This window comes from Sinocyclocheilus grahami, unplaced genomic scaffold, assembly GCF_001515645.1.
Source record: "Sinocyclocheilus grahami isolate Dianchi unplaced genomic scaffold, SAMN03320097.WGS_v1.1 scaffold163.1, whole genome shotgun sequence".
NCBI lineage: Eukaryota > Metazoa > Chordata > Actinopteri > Cypriniformes > Cyprinidae > Sinocyclocheilus > Sinocyclocheilus grahami.
This window is the reverse complement of record NW_015505342.1, coordinates 1,159,461-1,180,869: the sequence shown is the minus strand read 5'-3', so window position 1 is coordinate 1,180,869 and position 21,409 is coordinate 1,159,461. Positions and strand designations below refer to the sequence as shown.

Here is a 21,409-nt window from a genome sequence, read left to right as displayed (position 1 = left end):
CTTCTGAGATAAATCTCCTTCCAGGTTTTTTTTTTTAGTTTTTGTGTGTTTATTCTTTCCCCTCTTTTTAGTCGCAGCCTAAAATCAGTGAAACCCCAGTTGCATTTTTCAGTAATCATCCACATTTCGTTGCCGATGATGGAGTGAGAACTCAAAATCTTAGAAGAATCTCAGAAGGAGCGGCAGACTATGATGTCATAGTCAGATCATTTACAGGGGTCACTAATGTGTTTCAGTCTTCAGTGATTCCATTAGCACAAGACTTCTCTTGAACGTTTATAGAGCACAGATGTTTTATACTGGGATATTTTGAGGAAGAAAGACAATAGACATTTTAGGAAATCTGTGTATGTAATAGTTTAATTTAACACTCACATTTGGATAAAAGGAGTGATAATGTGAATAGATAAATACATAGGAAAAGTTTTTATTGAAGCTGTATTGGTTTTCCCACTGAATTCTAAAATAGGCAAATACAAAACTGTATGTACTGTATATCTTTCAATTATATATCAGAGTTCTCTCAGTAGCAAACGCCCTTATTGGTCCTGTCTTAGTAAAAAAAAATGCATTATGTAAGCAGGTTGATTTTGGCTGCTTTCTTTTATAAACACTTAAAGCCAAGCATCCTGTTTTTCTTCACTACGACAGACAAACTTAATACTGTTATGACAAGAATAAGATCAATTTCAATGTAGAATACAAAGTTATAGTCTACTACTTTTTTTCACTCTTAAACTATTATACAGTTGATTCATGCATCTTAAAAAACACGTCTAGACAGGCGCGAACAACGACAACGTTCTGCCATGATCCTCGAGGCGGTGATCATGTTCAGTCTTATCTGACTTCTAAATAGAAGCTCATAAAAGCTAGTAAAACAAGACTGATAATAAACATGCCAAACAGAGATTTGATGCAATTTTTGGGACAATTTTTCTTTTTTGGGGAGAAAAATGATAACTGCATGTTTCAGAAGGAATCAACTTAGATTAATGTTTATGGTCTTTAGTGGTTTATAATAATAGCACAGAAGATTGCAGTTACTTAATCCTCTGAGGCTTTAACACAACACTAGAGTAGGAGCGGACGCAGGAGAAAGCCGTGGGTGGGATTTTCCGGGGGTCGAGGAAATTGTTCTCGAGGCGAAGGGCGACTAGATGAGAGTCATTCTCATTCAAGGGGTCACAGATGGCATCTTCTGATATGTGCCTGTTGGACATAAAAACACTCATGACCTCAAAGTTTTGTCATATATTGCAAAAATTAATTATCTAATATTTTTAGAAAATGTATCACAAATTGGGATGCATCAATACAAACTTTCTGTGTCGATACCGGTTATGACATCTGCTGATACAGATACTGACTGATAGTTTGGTGGTTCTGCCTTTTTTATACCTTCAAATTAATAATTAATTACATTGTTTTAAAAGTTTAAAAATTCCACAGGAGACCTTTTCTTCACACACAGCATGAATTTTGATGCTTTTTTTATTGACAGGATATAATCAGCCTATGTTATTGGGTGTTTTTAAATAACTGGACAAAGTCTGATAGCTCAAACAATTGCATTTATTGGCCAATACTGATTGTCAGATTACATCCATAATCTTGAATTAAGTTCTTACCACACTGGGAAGTTGTTTTTATTTGTATTAAACATAAACCTTAAAATTAAAACAAGTTATTTGCCAATTGTGAAGGAAAATAAACTTATTTCAAGATAAATTGTCTTAAGTTGCTTTGAAGCTATGTAATTTGTGTAAAGGTCACAGACCATTGTGCCACAGGTAATTATGACCAAATCATTGCTCTTTGCAGGAGGCAAGCAGTGTACCTTATTTTGTTGTTGTTAAGTCGTAGGAAATGTAACGTTGTCATCTCATTAATTCCCATGGGAATAGACGTAAGCTGGTTATGGTCTAGACAGAGTTCGGTCATAGTGTTGAAGGTGCCTAAGAAGGACTCTGGCTCGATAGCGTCACCGTCCAGCTTGTTGTAAGAGAGGTAGAGGTACTCCAGGCCAGGCTCCATGTGTGCGAACACGTATCCTGGAATGCGTTCGATCTGATTCCCGGCCAGCACCAGGTGAATCAGCGACTTTGGCAGAAAGGATGGAACCAGATAGAAGTTGTTGTGCGAGAGATCTAAGGATTCCAGGTTCCTTTTAGACACAGTGAGAAAAAGTTTAAGTGTTCATGTGTTTAAAATGGTGGTGGGGGGTGGGGTTCAGAAAGATGTTTTCACTTCTAGAAAATGTACCACTTTTCAGTTCTTCCAAAGGACAATCGTGCTAAACTGTTGTGCCACTTTAGCATGCAATCTTTCAGTGCAAAAACATATTTACTAAACACCAACTATTCATATGGAACCAAATGTCTACTATTTCAATTGTCTTTCTTTTTTTCTATGCAAAATGGGCTTTTTATAAAACAAATAGCACCAGGTGAATCAGCGACTTTGGCAGAAAGGATGGAACCAGGTAGAAGTTGTTGTGCGAGAGATCTAAGGATTCCAGGTTCCTTTTAGACACAGTGAGAAAAAGGACTTCCAAAGGACAATCGTGCTAAACTGTTGTGCCACTTTAGCATGCAATCTTTCAGTGCAAAAACATATTTACTAAACACCAACTATTCATATGGAACCAAATGTCTACTATTTCAATTGTCTTTCTTTTTTTCTATGCAAAATGGGCTTTTTATAAAACAAAAATGAGCAATATTTGCCTAAACATTGGTTTCGTTGTTAAACTTCTTGAGGACACACACCTGTGATTAATCCAGGCTAAAGGTGCAATACTTGACTCATCTAATTTATTATGTCTTAGCACAACGACGTTGATGTTTGTGGTGTGGTTGAATGCCGTTTCAGAGATTTCTTCAATCAGGTTGTTTTCAAGGTACAATTCCTAAGTATCAAAGAGATTATTAAGTAAATTGTACAGCTTGCTTCATTGAATAAAATAACCAGAAGCAGTTGTTACTTGACAATGCAATTAAATTTGACTTGAGCAGCTTCAAATTTTGGTTTGTCATAATTGCTGTTCAAATGCCACTGGTTTCCAACAGGTACTGTAAAACCAGTGCTGGTTTATAGCCCACAAACTTGTATGCAGTTAAAATGAACAAGATTGTTTGACAGCCATCTTGATTTCTTGATGTTCCTTAACTCCAGAAGTAGTTCTCGGTTTCGAAACTCACCAGTAGAGATGCAGGTAGGCCCCGAGGAATGGAACGGAAATGGTTTCTGCCTAGCCGAAGGTAAGTCAGCTCTTTGAGGGGCTTAAAGGCCTGTGGATTCACGTTACCTTCACTGAGCAAGTTCCCCTCCATTTCCAAAGTAACCAGACTGCTGAGACCTTCCAGGAATTATGAAGCAATTTGTGAAAATATTGTGCTTTCATAGTACAACATTAGGTAAGGAACATTCATGCTAGTATTAGCTGATTAAATGTCAGCATTTTTATAGATGTTTCAATTATGCTAACCTTTTATACATAGCAATTTTTGTAACTGTTTTACCTTCAAAGCTGTTTTCCTCAATTTCTTTTAGATTGTTCTCATTTATCTTGAGCTCCTGGAGTGTTGATGGGAGCTCAGGGGGAAATTGTTCCAGAAGGTTTCCATCCATGTACAGGCGAGACAGGAATTTAAGACCCTTAAAAGAAAGTTACATAAAAATCACGTCATTAATCTTTAGGTGTGAAAAATAAAGGTCACATACAATATGCTTTCGAATCCTTCAGTGGAAGTTTTCCACTTTGGCTTTCTGGCAATGCTTTGAATACTAATCTTTTGTTAATGCTTAAGTTAACTGAACAAGCGGCTGTTTGGAAACCATATGCCGAATCCATGTCTCTTATCGTATATCTGATCGTTACTCCAAGCTTTCTGATGAATTGACGCATAGTCTTGGTACTGTATAAATACTATATATTTTTCAATACTTCATTTGTTCAGATGATGGGCATATTTATACTGGTTAGAGCCCAGTGAAAATAGGAAAGACTAGCATAGCATACCGTCTGTTGTTTCTCTTGAACACATGCCATGGAATTTTGTTTTTATTTGAAAGTCTGTGCAAAAAAAAGCATGACTACAAGTGTCAAGTACAAGCAAGGTGCGAATTACGGGGGGGGTTTGGGGGGGTCTGACCCCCCTAAAGAAGGCTTGACCCCCCCCCCCTTCACCCGATGGACGTCAAAACTAGATGTGGGGGGGTCGGATAGAAAGTAGGCTAACTTGTAATTGTAAATATTAATATGTATTTCTATAGCGCTGACTGATTTAAAAAAATAAATTTTGGCAGCCCCTGAAATGGGTCGTATTGACAGTACCTGAGCGGTTGAAGAATACACTACATCGCTCATTCAAAGACGTGCATTAGGGGTGCTCCGATTAGGATTTTTGAGGCCGATTGCAGAAAGCAGTATCTGCCGATACCGATCACCGATACCGATCTTTTTAAAGCCTTCTTTTTATCATTTATAACTATTTATAGTGATACTCCAATCAGGATTTTTAGACATTTGTGACCCTGGACCACAAAACCAGTCTGACAGGATATAATCAGCCTATGTTATTGGGTGTTTTTAAATAACTGGACAAAGTCTGATAGCTCAAACAATTGCATTTATTGGCCAATACTGATTGTCAGATTACATCCATAATCTTGAATTAAGTTCTTACCACACTGGGAAGTTGTTTTTATTTGTATTAAACATAAACCTTAAAATTAAAACAAGTTATTTGCCAATTGTGAAGGAAAATAAACTTATTTCAAGATAAATTGTCTTAAGTTGCTTTGAAGCTATGTAATTTGTGTAAAGGTCACAGACCATTGTGCCACAGGTAATTATGACCAAATCATTGCTCTTTGCAGGAGGCAAGCAGTGTACCTTATTTTGTTGTTGTTAAGTCGTAGGAAATGTAACGTTGTCATCTCATTAATTCCCATGGGAATAGACGTAAGCTGGTTATGGTCTAGACAGAGTTCGGTCATAGTGTTGAAGGTGCCTAAGAAGGACTCTGGCTCGATAGCGTCACCGTCCAGCTTGTTGTAAGAGAGGTAGAGGTACTCCAGGCCAGGCTCCATGTGTGCGAACACGTATCCTGGAATGCGTTCGATCTGATTCCCGGCCAGCACCAGGTGAATCAGCGACTTTGGCAGAAAGGATGGAACCAGATAGAAGTTGTTGTGCGAGAGATCTAAGGATTCCAGGTTCCTTTTAGACACAGTGAGAAAAAGTTTAAGTGTTCATGTGTTTAAAATGGTGGTGGGGGGTGGGGTTCAGAAAGATGTTTTCACTTCTAGAAAATGTACCACTTTTCAGTTCTTCCAAAGGACAATCGTGCTAAACTGTTGTGCCACTTTAGCATGCAATCTTTCAGTGCAAAAACATATTTACTAAACACCAACTATTCATATGGAACCAAATGTCTACTATTTCAATTGTCTTTCTTTTTTTCTATGCAAAATGGGCTTTTTATAAAACAAAAATGAGCAATATTTGCCTAAACATTGGTTTCGTTGTTAAACTTCTTGAGGACACACACCTGTGATTAATCCAGGCTAAAGGTGCAATACTTGACTCATCTAATTTATTATGTCTTAGCACAACGACGTTGATGTTTGTGGTGTGGTTGAATGCCGTTTCAGAGATTTCTTCAATCAGATTGTTTTCGAGGTACAACTCCTGAATGTCAAAGAGAGTATTAAGTAAATTGTACAGCTTGCTTCATTGAATAAAATAACCAGAAGCAGTTGTTACTTGACAATGCAATTAAATTTGACTTGAGCAGCTTCAAATTACTCAGTGGTAAAGTTGTGGGGTTGGTTTGCCAAAATTGCTGTTTAAGTGCCACTGGTTTCCCACAGGTACTGTAAAACCAGTGCTGGTTTATAGCCCACAAACTTGTATGCAATTAAATGAACAAGATTTCTTGATGTTCCTTGACTCCAGAAGTAGTTCTCCATTTCGAAACTCACCAGTAGAGATGCAGGTAGGCCCTGAGGAATGGTACGGAAATGGTTTCTGCCTAGGCGAATGTAAGTCAGCTCTTTGAGGGGCGTAAACGCCTGTGGATTCACGTTACCTTCACTGAGCAAGTTCCCCTCCATTTCCAAAGTAACCAGACTGCTGAGACCTTCCAGGAATTATGAAGCAATTTGTGAAAATATTGTGCTTTCATAGTACAACATTAGGTAAGGAACATTCATGCTAGTATTAGCTGATTAAATGTCAGCATTTTTATAGATGTTTCAATTATGCTAACCTTTTATACATAGCAATTTTTGTAACTGTTTTACCTTCAAAGCTGTTTTCCTCAATTTCTTTTAGATTGTTCTCATTTATCTTGAGCTCCTGGAGTGTTGATGGGAGCTCAGGGGGAAATTGTTCCAGAAGGTTTCCATCCATGTACAGGCGAGACAGGAATTTAAGACCCTTAAAAGAAAGTTACATAAAAATCACGTCATTAATCTTTAGGTGTGAAAAATAAAGGTCACATACAATATGCTTTCGAATCCTTCAGTGGAAGTTTTCCACTTTGGCTTTCTGGCAATGCTTTGAATACTAATCTTTTGTTAATGCTTAAGTTAACTGAACAAGCGGCTGTTTGGAAACCATATGCCGAATCCATGTCTCTTATCGTATATCTGATCGTTACTCCAAGCTTTCTGATGAATTGACGCATAGTCTTGGTACTGTATAAATACTATATATTTTTCAATACTTCATTTGTTCAGATGATGGGCATATTTATACTGGTTAGAGCCCAGTGAAAATAGGAAAGACTAGCATAGCATACCGTCTGTTGTTTCTCTTGAACACATGCCATGGAATTTTGTTTTTATTTGAAAGTCTGTGCAAAAAAAAGCATGACTACAAGTGTCAAGTACAAGCAAGGTGCGAATTACGGGGGGGGTTTGGGGGGGTCTGACCCCCCTAAAGAAGGCTTGACCCCCCCCCCTTCACCCGATGGACGTCAAAACTAGATGTGGGGGGGTCGGATAGAAAGTAGGCTAACTTGTAATTGTAAATATTAATATGTATTTCTATAGCGCTGACTGATTTAAAAAAAATAATTTTGGCAGCCCCTGAAATGGGTCGTATTGACAGTACCTGAGCGGTTGAAGAATACACTACATCGCTCATTCAAAGACGTGCATTAGGGGTGCTCTGATTAGGATTTTTGAGGCCGATTGCAGAAAGCAGTATCTGCCGATACCGATCACCGATACCGATCTTTTTAAAGCCTTCTTTTTATCATTTATAACTATTTATAGTGATACTCCAATCAGGATTTTTAGACATTTGTGACCCTGGACCACAAAAACAGTCTTAAGTCGCTGGGGTATATTTGTAGCAATAGCCAAAAATACGGGGCAAAATTATAGATTTTTTTTTAATGCCAAAAATCATTAGGATATTAAGTAAAGATCATATTCCATGAAGATATTTTGTAAATTTCCTACTGTAAATATATTAAAACTTATTTTTTGATTAGAAATATGCATTGCTAAGAACTTCATTTGGACAACTTGAAAGGCGATTTTCTCAATATTTTGATTTCTTGGCACCCTCAGATTCCAGATTTTCAAATAGTTGTATCTCGGCCAAATATTATCCTATCCTACCACACATCAATGGAAAGCTTATTTATTCAGCTTTCAGATGATGTAGAAATCTCAAATTCGAAAAATTGGCCCTTATGACTGGTTTTGTGGTCCAGGGTCACATTTATTCATTTATTTTTTATTTCATTTTTGAAAATGGGGGGGAATTCCCCTCTTAGGTGACTCTTGTGAGAGGGGAAGCAGCACAGACTGTGCTTTCACACAGGAGTCCACTACTGATCTGTGGCTGTGTACCACAAACACAACATTTATCAATTATTTTGATTTTAAATCAGCTTGAGATCGGCCTTTTTAGAGACCGCCGATCGATCATCCCAAAGCGATTATCGGCCGATAGTGATCGGTGCCCGATCAATCGGAGCACCCCTAACGTGCAATTATTGCTTGGACAGAGCAAGAAAACCTGAAATGCATGTGCAGATTCAGTCGAGAGATAAAGTTTACCCTCTTCAACACGTGCATACCTTCTATAGTGTTACTATAACAAACACTGTGTGTTTTCTTTCAGAATCATCATTGCCGTTTAGAAAGACAAAAATAGGTTACATAAAAAATACCCTCAAATCTTCTGACCCCCCCGATGGTCACTGTGTAATTCGCACTCTTGAGTACAAGTAGGTATAGTGTTTGTATTAGAGTAGGATTTGTGACTTCTGTAAAAGCCATATGGTTATGAACAGAGCAAAATGTTGGAGCTCAGCACTGTTAGGTTTGCAGATGGTACTGTTTTGATATGGCTTTAAACCGTTATGGAAGAAACATTTGCTTCTCTAATTCACCTAAAGTTCAGCTGGAAGACATGAAGTAATTCATAAGAATTTCTGAACAGAATGGCAGCAGTGGAAAAGTACATTATCTCAATTGCCCGAATGTTGCATGAAAAAAACCTGTGTAAATGAAAACCTGTGTACATGTCGGTTTAATTGTACATTCAGAATGGGTCAATTTATTTATTTATTTACACTTTTTATTATCTGTCTGTCTACATTCAGTAGACTTTTAAAAATTACAACAACATAATGCAAGATTTCATTACAGCCTTGTTCAGCAGCCTTGCAGATCACATCAAGATATTATTAACAAGTTTTTTGGGGGGCCTTTAAGATCTCTTGACACAAAGTCTGATGCAACTAAATGGCATGAACATGTACAGTATTTGCTCCATTTTTTGAACCACATCCATTCAGTATTGCGTCATATAAATTTTTTTTTTAAAAAGCGTGCAAAATGTGAATTGCAGTTAGATCATTTGGGTTGTCACAATGTTTCTAAAAGGGTGTTTATGTATTTGTTATTTGCTGTATGTGGTAAACTTGTATTTTTAACTTACTTTAAGTGCTTGTGGGTCTATTCCAGATGAAACAATCTTATTTTTCCCCAAGTCTATCCACTCTAAGTTGGGAATGCCATTGAATGCTCCAGCAGGGATGGTTTTGATTTCATTGCCTGTAATTTTATAATGCATGACAGGTTATCAAAATCAGCCTCACTGGGATCTGTATACATGGACGTGGACTGTGTGTAAATACTGGTGTATATACTGATTTAGACTTAATTTCTTGCATGCGTCTTAGGAAAGTGATCTAAGTTCTATTGCAGTGCCTGTATCTCTTTACGACCTGTAATGGGGTTACGCGGGAATGTGGTCTTCCTCACCCTGTAGGCTGAGGGATTTGAGCTCAGGGATGGACAGTGGTGGTATACCCGTCAGTTTAGCGTTTTCACAGGTGACAGTGACGTCAGAGATCAAACAACCTGGAGGCAGCAGTGTGGTAACCATCTCAGATTCCTCCTCGACTACTTCTGGTTCCTCTTCGTAAAAAGCGTGCAAAATGTGAATTGCAGTTAGATCATTTGGGTTGTCACAATGTTTCTAAAAGGGTGTTTATGTATTCGTTATTTGCTGTATGTGGTAAACTTGTATTTTTAACTTACTTTAAAAAAAGCGTGCAAAATGTGAATTGCAGTTAGATCATTTGGGTTGTCACAATGTTTCTAAAAGGGTGTTTATGTATTTGTTATTTGCTGTATGTGGTAAACTTGTATTTTTAACTTACTTTAAGTGCTTGTGGGTCTATTCCAGATGAAACAATCTTATTTTTCCCCAAGTCTATCCACTCTAAGTTGGGAATGCCATTGAATGCTCCAGCAGGGATGGTTTTGATTTCATTGCCTGTAATTTTATAATGCATGACAGGTTATCAAAATCAGCCTCACTGGGATCTGTATACATGGACGTGGACTGTGTAAATACTGGTGTATATACTGATTTAGACTTAATTTCTTGCATGCGTCTTAGGAAAGTGATCTAAGTTCTATTGCAGTGCCTGTATCTCTTTACGACCTGTAATGGGGTTACGTGGGAATGTGGTCTTCCTCACCCTGTAGGCTGAGGGATTTGAGCTCAGGGATGGACAGTGGTGGTATACCCGTCAGTTTAGCGTTTTCACAGGTGACAGTGACGTCAGAGATCAAACAACCTGGAGGCAGCAGTGTGGTAACCATCTCAGATTCCTCCTCGACTACTTCTGGTTCCTCTTCGCCCAGTTCATGGTCCTCCTCACCCGGTTCGGTTGGCTCTTGGAGAGCTAAGAGAAGAGTAGGATCTGCTGCTTTTGTTGGAGGCACTGGTGGCATTTGGAAAACGTCCCCCCTCAACCAAACCACGTCCTCGTCTTCAGTGGCCTCGTCTCCACGGAGTCCTTCCTGGGCACGTTCGGCTGTTTCTTCCAGAGCTCTCATCATCTCTCTTTGCTCCAACTCCAGCCTACGAGCCCTGTCCTCCTCAGCCCTCCGCTGTTCTTCCATCCTTCTCCTCCTCTCTTCCGCTGCTGCTCTCTCCTCTTCCTCCTCTCGTAGCCTCCTTAGCTCCTCCTCTTTTTCTCTGGCTTCTTTCGCCTCTTTTAACTTTCTCTGTCTCTCAGCTTCCTCTTTCTTTTGCTTCTTCCTCTGCTTGCGTTCAGCGTCTTTTTTGCGAATCCGTTCCTCTTCATCCTTTTTTAGTCTTACATTCTTATCTCTCTGGTTTTGTGATATTTCGGTATAGGGATCTCTGAGAATGTTGGGAGCGGGAGGGTCACCGGAAAACTCAGGGGCATCGACAACTGAGACTGTGACTATTGTGCATTTATAAGACAAGGGGAGATCGAACATCACAATTAATATATAAAATGTATTGGCAGTTCTCGAGAATGTTGGGAGCGGGAGGGTCACCGGAAAACTCAGGGGCATCGACAACTGAGACTGTGACTATTTTGCATTTATAAGACAAGGGGAGATCGAACATCACAATTAATATATAAAATGTATTGGCAGTTCTAATTCCATGCATTGTTGTTACTTCACTTGTTTTTCCAAACCTGGGTCAATGCAAATTGGGCAGCACTCTCGGATCTGCTGAAATTTGAGTTGACACTGCAGGGCTGGACACAGTATTCGGTCGCAGACCACCTCACCACTGGAACACAGGCAATTCACGCATTGCTTTGGCGACCACACCGTTTTATCGTACATGGTGATGCCTCGAAATACACAGTGCTCCGTTTTTCCTGGAATAATTACATAAACAAGAAGGACATTTAGAAATGTGATCAATATGTGACAAATACTGGTGTATATACTGATTTAGACTTAATTTCTTGCATGCGTCTTAGGAAAGTGATCTAAGTTCTATTGCAGTGCCTGTATCTCTTTACGACCTGTAATGGGGTTACGTGGGAATGTGGTCTTCCTCACCCTGTAGGCTGAGGGATTTGAGCTCAGGGATGGACAGTGGTGGTATACCCGTCAGTTTAGCGTTTTCACAGGTGACAGTGACGTCAGAGATCAAACAACCTGGAGGCAGCAGTGTGGTAACCATCTCAGATTCCTCCTCGACTACTTCTGGTTCCTCTTCGCCCAGTTCATGGTCCTCCTCACCCGGTTCGGTTGGCTCTTGGAGAGCTAAGAGAAGAGTAGGATCTGCTGCTTTTGTTGGAGGCACTGGTGGCATTTGGAAAACGTCCCCCCTCAACCAAACCACGTCCTCGTCTTCAGTGGCCTCGTCTCCACGGAGTCCTTCCTGGGCACGTTCGGCTGTTTCTTCCAGAGCTCTCATCATCTCTCTTTGCTCCAACTCCAGCCTACGAGCCCTGTCCTCCTCAGCCCTCCGCTGTTCTTCCATCCTTCTCCTCCTCTCTTCCGCTGCTGCTCTCTCCTCTTCCTCCTCTCGTAGCCTCCTTAGCTCCTCCTCTTTTTCTCTGGCTTCTTTCGCCTCTTTTAACTTTCTCTGTCTCTCAGCTTCCTCTTTCTTTTGCTTCTTCCTCTGCTTGCGTTCAGCGTCTTTTTTGCGAATCCGTTCCTCTTCATCCTTTTTTAGTCTTACATTCTTATCTCTCTGGTTTTGTGATATTTCGGTATAGGGATCTCCGAGAATGTTGGGAGCGGGAGGGTCACCGGAAAACTCAGGGGCATCGACAACTGAGACTGTGACTATTGTGCATTTATAAGACAAGGGGAGATCGAACATCACAATTAATATATAAAATGTATTGGCAGTTCTAATTCCATGCATTGTTGTTACTTCACTTGTTTTTCCAAACCTGGGTCAATGCAAATTGGGCAGCACTCTCGGATCTGCTGAAATTTGAGTTGACACTGCAGGGCTGGACACAGTATTCGGTCGCAGACCACCTCACCACTGGAACACAGGCAATTCACGCATTGCTTTGGCGACCACACCGTTTTATCGTACATGGTGATGCCTCGAAATACACAGTGCTCCGTTTTTCCTGGAATAATTACATAAACAAGAAGGACATTTAGAAATGTGATCAATATGTGACCTTTCAGTAACCTGAAATTTGCTTTACTTAAATACTGTGACCATCAATTTCTGCTTACTCATGCAAATCAGTGCTAAATTAAAGGGATAGATCACCCAAAATGAATGGAAGTGACTGTTTGGTTTTTAGCATATCTTCTTTTGTGTTCAACAGAAGAAAAAAAATCATATAGGTTTGGAACAATTTGAAGGGTGATTTAACGATGACAGAATTCAAATTTTTGGATGAACTATCCCTTTAAATTGAGCGATGTTTGTGAAATGTGATAATCATTACAAAGAATCAGTTCAGAACAATAAATTGTTTAGGAATCTGTCTGATTTGTCTCAAGGCTGTCAATTTTATCATGTTGATTTGATTCATTATTTTTTAAATAGTCGTGGCCTAATGGTTAGAGAGTTGGAATTGTAACCCCAAGGTTGCGGGTTCGAGTGTCAGGTCCGGCAGGAGTTGTTGGTGGGGGGGAGTGAATAACCAGCGCTCTCTTCCACCCTCAATACCATGACTGAGGTGAGACCCTTGAGCAAGGCACCGAACACCCAACTGCTCCCCAGGCGCCACAGCAATATGGCTGGCCACTGCTCCAAGTGTGTGTGCACTACCGTGTGTGTGCACTTGGATGGGTTAAATGCAGAGCACAAATTCCAAGTATGGGTCGCCACACTTCACTTCACTAAATAATGATTAAAACTGGCAGTGATTGACAACAGAATCCACATTTTGCATTTACAGAGCTGTTAGACGATTGTGGAAACTAATGCCTGTTAATGACCATCTGGCAATGTTGTCATCCAGTGCAGATTTATCTGGCTGTAAAATGACTATTTAGATCAGCTTATCCCAACACTGTTTTCCACATGGCATATATGTAGCTTTTCTACATCTATGTTCTCATGTAAAGAGATCTTAGTAGTCAGTGGTGTACACATGCTAGTAATACAGTAGTAAAATGGGTTTACTGGGAAATAGTGTTTTTTTTGTTGTTTTTATGGGGTCATACTGACAACATATGTGCTGTTTTTCACTCACAATTCTTCAGCTTTTCATTTGTAAGAAATTCAGATCTGTTATTGACATTAATGCTACACTTACGGTGTGTTATTTTTTTTACCAGTGAAAGTTGGTGGTACCATCTGTGTTTTGCTGTGGTACAAGCGGATGTTTGTGTTTTTCGGAATTGTAGGTTCACACTGTCACTTGTTGCCAGTGTATAATCATGTGGTCAGTGTTCAGAACTGACTTACCACCTTAGGCAGAATGGTCATGTATTATATCATATAAACTAACCACTGTGATCCTAAGCTGTAGGGCAATTTGGAGACTCTCAATGTATACTTGATATTTTATGACTTTTTTTAACCTGTAGAAGGAATGGACATGCATTCACAACATCTACTGTATTTAAAAATCTGTATTTTGTATGCAAAATACTCTTTGCTTACTCTTTGCTTACAGTAGATTTCATTGATCTATTGTAGGTCATTTTTGTTGTTCAGTTGCACAATATATAATAAGGCAAATACGTTTCATTTCAACATATATACACAATGGACTTATGTTGATTTTTATGTTTAAAAAAGTCTGGTTTGACAGTAAAAGATGTCATCAGCTAGTCATTGTTCAACTTGTTGTAGAAATAGAAATTTACAAATAGTTTATAGATTGACAAACTACTGTCTCAAAGTAACTTTCTCAACACTGACCTGCAGTCGCTTCATAGTTTGGCTTTGGCTCCTTTGTATTCTTGTAAGACTCAATGAAAATAGATCCATATTGTCCATTGCTTTCTGCTGTTCTTCCCTGCTGCAAAGCGGTATTAGATGTCTGTTTTCTTGCTCGTTTTGCTCCATCACCTCGTCTTCTATCTCGTGCCAAGGGACGTCTCTGATCTTTTGCGAGGCTGAAGGTCAGACAGGCGAGGAGTGACAGTGCCAGAATCAGGTTTAGTCTCATGGCTGAAACCTGTGGGATAAAAAAAGAGGCATCTCAGCCCTACGTGTTCCTCATATAACTCTGTTAATGTATACTGTCAGCGTACACATTTCCATAATGATAAGTTACGGCATCACAGGTGATCCAGCCTTTAACAGCTTGACCCTGGAGAGCCAGACAGCTTTGAAGGAATAGTAGCCTTTAACACCTTTACTGTAAGAGTAAAGAGTAAAACTGTTATTTAGGTGTGTGAAGGGGGGTGTTTAGAGGACTGCAGGAGGTTTTAAGTATTATGTTCAAATGTAACTATCATAGCACACATTTTAGTAAGAACAGACTTGGTTTCAATAACACTCATACTCTCAGGTTGTAGTGATGGGAAATACAGCTCAATTACACAATTTGATCTTTAGAAAAGTAAGTATAAATAAAGGTCAGTGACTCCAGATATTCCGATGTGCCATATTAAATTATCTAAAACATTCCAATAAAGCCATATGCGCACATATTGCTATTCATTATGGTTTTTCAAGTTTAGTAATAGTTCACTGTTCAGTTTGTTGCAGCCACAATTCAGCCCATAAAAACAGTCATTTAGAACTTAAAGGGGTCATATGATGCTGCTAAAAAGAACATTATTTTGTATATTTGGTGTAATTAAATGTTTTTATGTGGTTTAAAGTTAAAAAAAACACATTATTTCCCACATACTGTACATTATTGTTTCTCCTCTATGCCCCGCCTTTTTGAAACGCGTCGATTTTTACAAAGCTCATCGGTCTGAAAAGCGAGGTGTGCTGTGATTGGCCAGCTATCTAATGCTTTATGATTGGCCGAATACCTCAAGCGTGAGACGGAAATGTTATGCCCCTCACATACTGTTGATGCCGTGTCTGGCCGGAGCGACAAAAACATTAAAACCCATTACAAACGAGGCATTTGTTGCATCCAGTGGGGACATAATTACTGATTATAATGACTTATACTGTCTTTTTACGCGTTGCGTTGCATTGCATCGTGCCGCGTAAACATAAAACCCTGTCTACACAGTGTTTCCCCTAGGTTTACGGCTTTGGGGGGGGGGGTTTCCTGGACTTTTTAATGATTAAATTACGTTTTATTAATCAAAGCATGTCTAATTAATTAAAATCATGAAACTTAAACCATTTAACATCAATTTATTAAAAGTTTAACAAATATTACGTTTAGGGCCCTATGAAATGTTTTTGTCCAACCTTGTTTTATTGTAACCAAATTCTGTTTTAGCATGTCTAATTTGAAAGCATAAAACAAGTTTTTTTTTTTTTTCTCAGAAATTCTGTGTTGTGTATTTACATTTTGTTTTAAGGCAAAACATTAATTTAATCTATCTTTCAAGTAATGAAAATTTAAACAATTTTTTTTGGGGAAAATAAAGGTCATTTAATATTACAATTAAAACATTGAAGAACTATTGAATGCTTATTCCTTAAAAATAAGGTTTTAATAATTTTAGTAGTAGCAGTCTGTTACATACATTCTACTCAACAACAGTAATATATTTCTGACAATGCCCTCAAGTTAAACCGAACTTTTATTTTGACGGGTTGCCGTAAATACCATTACATTTCTGTGTGTATGACATGATAGTTTTACTTAAATGAAACGGTCAAATGCTCATGAAGTGACTCTCAGAGCAGTTCTGGAGATGTTGTTCATGTATTTATGTCCTCATTAGTGAGACAGCAGAGGTTAATATCACCGGAAGAGTCACGAGCACTTCAGTACGAGTACTACACAAAACCACGTGTCTGCGCCATTCATTAACATAGACACGCAGAATTCATATTTAAATATGAATCGTTTTGCGGCTTAATATTTATGTGTGTGTGTGGCGCAACTCCGCTGTGCGTGATACAGAGAGTGTGACCATAATGTAGAGACTCTAGTCCACACTGCCCAAAACTCGCATTTGAATCATCAGTGGCAAATTATAAAAGAAAACGTACTTACGTGCACACAGCGTCTTCAGGACATGGCGGCAGCGGCAACAAAACTACAGCGAGAATAAAAGTTACGCCGCCTTTCTTTGCGTGAACATTTGGAACATTTGTAAATCTTCCCACATAGTGAGGTAGATATGTGGGGGCGTGTTCGAACAAGCCATTTTAGGTAGGTGTGGCTGACTCTGAACTTTTATAAAAAATATCTCTTTGGATTTGAGACTTTAGTCTTTGCAAATTTACAGATCTTCTTTATGCACCAAGAGCTTGTAACACTCCAAAGAGAAAGGAAAAAATTAAATCGCATCATATGACCCCTTTAAATATAATTTACAAGACTTGGCTGATAAAGTTTTTGGATGTTGTAGCAACATGAAAATCATCATTAAAACCCTACGTACACTCAAATGCATCAGTTCTTGACTTGTTATGAGTCAAATGTCTGAAAGACATGGTTCTTGGTTCAATGAATCAGTTAGTTATTAACCTGGATCATTTCAATTCAATATGCAGAATGGTAATGAAAAGTTTTTATGCAGTTTTCAAAACTTTAAACCTGGTAGCAATTTCCGAATTGCAAATATATTAGTTTAAATTTAAGTTGTTAGTGGAATGGTAATGAAAGGGTTATTATTTTAAGTGTAAATTTCGGTTATTATCTGAATAGTAACAGATTCTTTACACTAGGGGTTCTCAAAGTTTACATTCAAAGGTCCGAATCTGAATTCTCATCAACGTCAAAAGGTCCAAAGTAATTATTACAAAACTTGTTTTTAAAAAACATGCTTGTAATTTTATATAACAATTCAACTTTATATATGCTAATTATCATATTCATGATGTCAAGTTGTATTTGTGTTTACTCTCTGAACTGTTACATAAAGTACTGCATTTTTATACAACTAAATGCCCAATAAAGCAGTTCTCATTTACATATTTTCTGTTTCTAAAGTACTTCAATGTAACCTAAAGTCACTTCAACTGAATTGCTAAAATCTTGAATTATAGCTGCAATATGCTACAGCAGTGAATTATATTACTTTATTTATATCATGCAGCACAAACACCCATCTGTGTAACAAATATGGATGCACGATATTAGCGGACCGATATCGAAATAGGCCGATAATGGCTTTAAATGCACATATCGGCATCGGCCCAATATGAAAAAGTATGCCGATATGTATTGCCGATAAGAGAAATACGTCAACTCACATGGGCTCAGGGTGTGTTAGCGGTTAGATCACGTCAACAGTGTGACTCATTTTTGAAGCAAAGTTTTGCCTGAATGGTGATTAGATTCACTGCTTTGGATCGCTACATTTAAACTGAGAACTGAACGTACAGAATGAGGCATTCGGTGTATGATAGAGTAAACAGTAATAGCAAGTGCAACGCCAGCAGCGGCAGCCTCCCCCGGGTCCTAATGGCCATTCGGTAAGGAGTTTTAATTTCGTAGGGGGCACTGTTGGCCTACTTTTAATAAAATTAAAGTAAAATACACAAATAACATTTTAGACTGTTTCTGATTAAATAAAGCAGTAATTGATGTCATAAAATCATGAGTATGTTTTGATTTAAAGGTCAGAAGCTATCGCTTACATTTAATTTAAAAAAAATCACAAACATGACACTTGTAAATTAAATAATGTTATATAGCCTATACTGATTTATTCATTAATGTGTAATATGTTATAGTTTTTTTAACAAATTATGAGCGCTAAAATATTTTCAGAATTTTTACAACTCTTTTGCTTTAGACCATCTACAAATGTTAAATCTTAAAATAAAATGTTAAGGTTACTACTGCATCTTTCTGAAAAAAAATGCAGCGATTGATATATAGTTTATTTATAGTTATTTTCAAAGCTTCAATGTACTGTCATTATAAAATAACTTCATTATTGTCTATTTAATTCTAAGTTCTTAGAACTTTGAACTGCTGTGTGTTCTAAGTTCTTGTTAAAAACGAACCAAAATTTTAATTTATTTGCTTATAATTTCCACACAGGAGAGACTTGGTGTTGATTCTTGGTGTTGTTTCCAAACAAAAGGAAATATAACGGCATCGGCTATCGGCCAAAAGATTTGAAAAATATCGGCATATCAGATATCGGCAAAAATCCACTATCGTGCATCCCTAGTAACAAAATATGTGCATATATATGCATGTTCATATGCCCAGACAGTCAACAGTGATAGGTTTTTGGAAACTCTGTTTTGTACTCATTCATTCACAAGTCTGCAGTTTCAGTGAATTGTTTTAGTCAGTTCAAGACTAAAAGTAATAATTTGTCATAATTCAGAAATTAAAGTTTTGAACAGCGTAAAGAGTTTCTGTTGCCATTACGCTGTATTTTATTTGAAAATGTCAGTGCATAAATTTTCTTTGATTACATGCCTCCTGTTTCAAAGAAATTTAGTTTACATGCCGAAGAACCAGTTTTTTTAAAAACACAGATCTGTTACTTGCATCACAAAGTTTAAATATCTTGCAGAAGAAAGGCCAAGCCAAACAAGAAAAAGATGACAACACAGATTTCCCCGACTTACAGTAATGGGAAACGAGAATAAAGTCAACAGCTGAGCAATGCTGATTTGTGTACAGGGGGAGTCTACAAACGTCACTCTGACCCTCAGGCAAATTCATATGGTTAACATTAAATCAGAGCCGCGGTGAAATGGATGGAGGAAAAAAAACAGAAATGTAGATGAAGGGTAAAAGCGTTTTAATTAAGCTCTTTAGGATGACCAGGCTCAGATGGAAAGAATCTATAAAACCTACAGCTTAGACACAGAAAGAGAGGGCTGAAATATACTGCTGTGAGTAAAAACATCCTAGAGGGATGTGCATGATATGGGGTCCCCCTCTCTTAACGCTGTAATGAAAACCAGGTACAGTAAAGCAATAATCACTTTTACAGTCCTGCAGCTGTATGCTAGTGCTTCAGCGATGAGGCAGACCTATTTCCGAAAACAGTTGTCGTCACTCCAGCTGCAAATGTATCAGTGTTTAGCAAAGAAGTTCCAAACTGCATGCAATGAGAAATTTTAATCTGTAAACCCATAAAAATGTGACATGCACGGACGGAAAAGGAATACAATTAGTGTTGTACAAAAAAGTGTTTTACGACATTACTGAGGGTGAGAGCTGAAAGAGAGGAGAGAGTCGTTTGTACGTTACCACTGGTTTCGGGCAGTTTTGTGAGGCCAAATATTTCCACTCTTTCCCCAAAAGCTGTGGGATTTGCCAGCAACGCAAGAAGTGTGTGTGCGTCTGCTCCGCAGCAAGAACGCTGATAAATGTCAAAAACAGACAGGGGCTGCTCTAGCGTTTAGTCGGGACACTTCTCCAGTTCTGTCTCAGAAAGTTTCAGCCAAATGAGGGTCGTGACAAGATACTGCCTCTCTCAGGCGAAAGAACTTGGTGATTTTGTTCGACCTAATTACTAGGCTAGGAAGGCTACTGTACTGAAACAAAGAGGTGGCATCTGGCTTGTCATTACCGACTCTGTAAAAACATTGTGTAAGTGCAGAAAATGGGCTGTAAATGCACACATTGTAGCTTCAGTAAGCTGATCAGAGGACGTCTGGACTGGTTTTCGAGCTTTTCTGGATGGGTCTTCAAGTCGACCCCCCTACTGCCCAATAAGACAGCCCCATCTCCCATTTCAGAGGGTGAGCATGTTGAGCTGAGAAGAAAGACCTCAGCTTTCTCGTCTTTCAATTTTGTACACGGAGGGGTCGTGGTCAAGCAGTTGTGTGCTATAATTGGATTGGTATGCTCAAAGGTTTTCCTGTAAATCACATCTATTGTCCATCTATTGTCTCATAATGCCTCAAAAGAAACCAAAGCTCTATAATATATGATAAAAAATAAACATCAGCTATATGGCTGTGATTCAAACAAGAAGCTGATATCAAACTAACTTGCGTTTTAGAAAAAATCTGGCCAATTAGTTCTTATATCTTTCTCCGCCAAAGAAAATATTTCCAAAGGAAGCTAATCATGCTTTGCGTGACCTAACTGTTGTATAATAAGATTCATGAATATAAGATTTATTTGACAAACAGTGAGGACTATGTTCTGGACTACTTGGTGTAATTTACTGTTAAACTCACAACAGATATGCCAATGTCATTTTAGTCATTTATCACGATAACATTATTATTAAGATAATGCAAGTTTATACAGTAAAAATGCTGTTCGTCTGTTGTGACTAGAAGGTTTGATTCATTGTCTGTAGACAAATAAATATATTTTAAATACATTGTGTAGTTTAATAGCCAATCATCATAAAGATGATGGCTGAAGATTTGGCAAATCAGCTGATTAAATTGAACCTGTTTTTGAATTAAACTATTAAATGTTTGCAATGGTAAAAGGTAGTTCAAATACTCTTTACGCTCTTAAAAGTTTGACATTTTTGTAAATTTTTGAAACTCCACAGTCTTTAATGAGCAGAAATGACTGCATCCTTTTTTACTGACATACTGACATTTTCCAGAGCTTTCAGAATAAAACAATCTTTTTTTTACCTTGAGATGCTAAATTGCAAACACATCCAGCCTTAGATTGAAGCTGATATCACTCTTACATGACCGAGTGCGTTACCGTTCCTTGCATCGAAAAGATTAGTAGTGTAAGTAACCTAAGAGGTCATAAAGATGATGGCTGAAGATTTGGCAAATCAGCTGATTAAATTGAACCTGTTTTTGAATTAAACTATTAAATGTTTGCAATGGTAAAAGGTAGTTCAAATACTCTTTACGCTCTTAAAAGTTTGACATTTTTGTAAATAACTTTGATGAAACTCCACAGTCTTTAATGAGCAGAAATGACTGCATACTTTTTTACTGACATACTGACATTTTCCAGAGCTTTCAGAATAAAACAATCTTTTTTTTACCTTGAGATGCTAAATTGCAAACACATCCAGCCTTAGATTGAAGCTGATATCACTCTTACATGACCGAGTGCGTTACCGTTCCTTGCATCGAAAAGATTAGTAGTGTAAGTAACCTAAGAGT

The 21,409-nt window shown here is 38.1% G+C and overlaps 2 protein-coding genes across 4 annotated transcripts in view; one reads left to right on the top strand and one right to left on the bottom strand.

The window, feature by feature from the left end:
• The window catches only part of cenpp (centromere protein P), a 56,626-nt gene that overhangs the window by 31,817 nt on the left and 3,400 nt on the right, over positions 1-21,409 (top strand). The window lies entirely within an intron of this gene.
• ecm2 (extracellular matrix protein 2, female organ and adipocyte specific) lies at positions 350-19,707 on the bottom strand. The gene is made up of 10 exons (XM_016282653.1): positions 19,563-19,707; positions 14,168-14,426; positions 12,222-12,410; positions 11,377-12,111; positions 9,699-9,814; positions 6,313-6,448; positions 5,992-6,149; positions 5,559-5,698; positions 4,901-5,227; positions 350-1,212 (listed from the first exon to the last, which is right to left on the bottom strand). Exons 2-10 carry the CDS (start codon positions 14,415-14,417, stop codon positions 1,044-1,046), a joined length of 2,220 nt encoding a protein of 739 aa, XP_016138139.1. The 5' UTR covers positions 14,418-14,426; positions 19,563-19,707; the 3' UTR covers positions 350-1,043.

Coding starts and splice junctions, on each gene's coding strand:
- ecm2 (XM_016282653.1), bottom strand. CDS start 14,417: ATGAGACTAAACCTGATTCTGGCACTGTCACTCCTCGCCTGTCTGACC. Junction 6,449..9,698: donor TAGACCCACAAGCACTTAAA/GTAAGTTAAAAA, acceptor CTTTCTTTTAAG/GGTCTTAAATTCCTGTCTCG. Junction 5,228..5,558: donor TTAGCCTGGATTAATCACAG/GTGTGTGTCCTC, acceptor TGTGTCTAAAAG/GAACCTGGAATCCTTAGATC.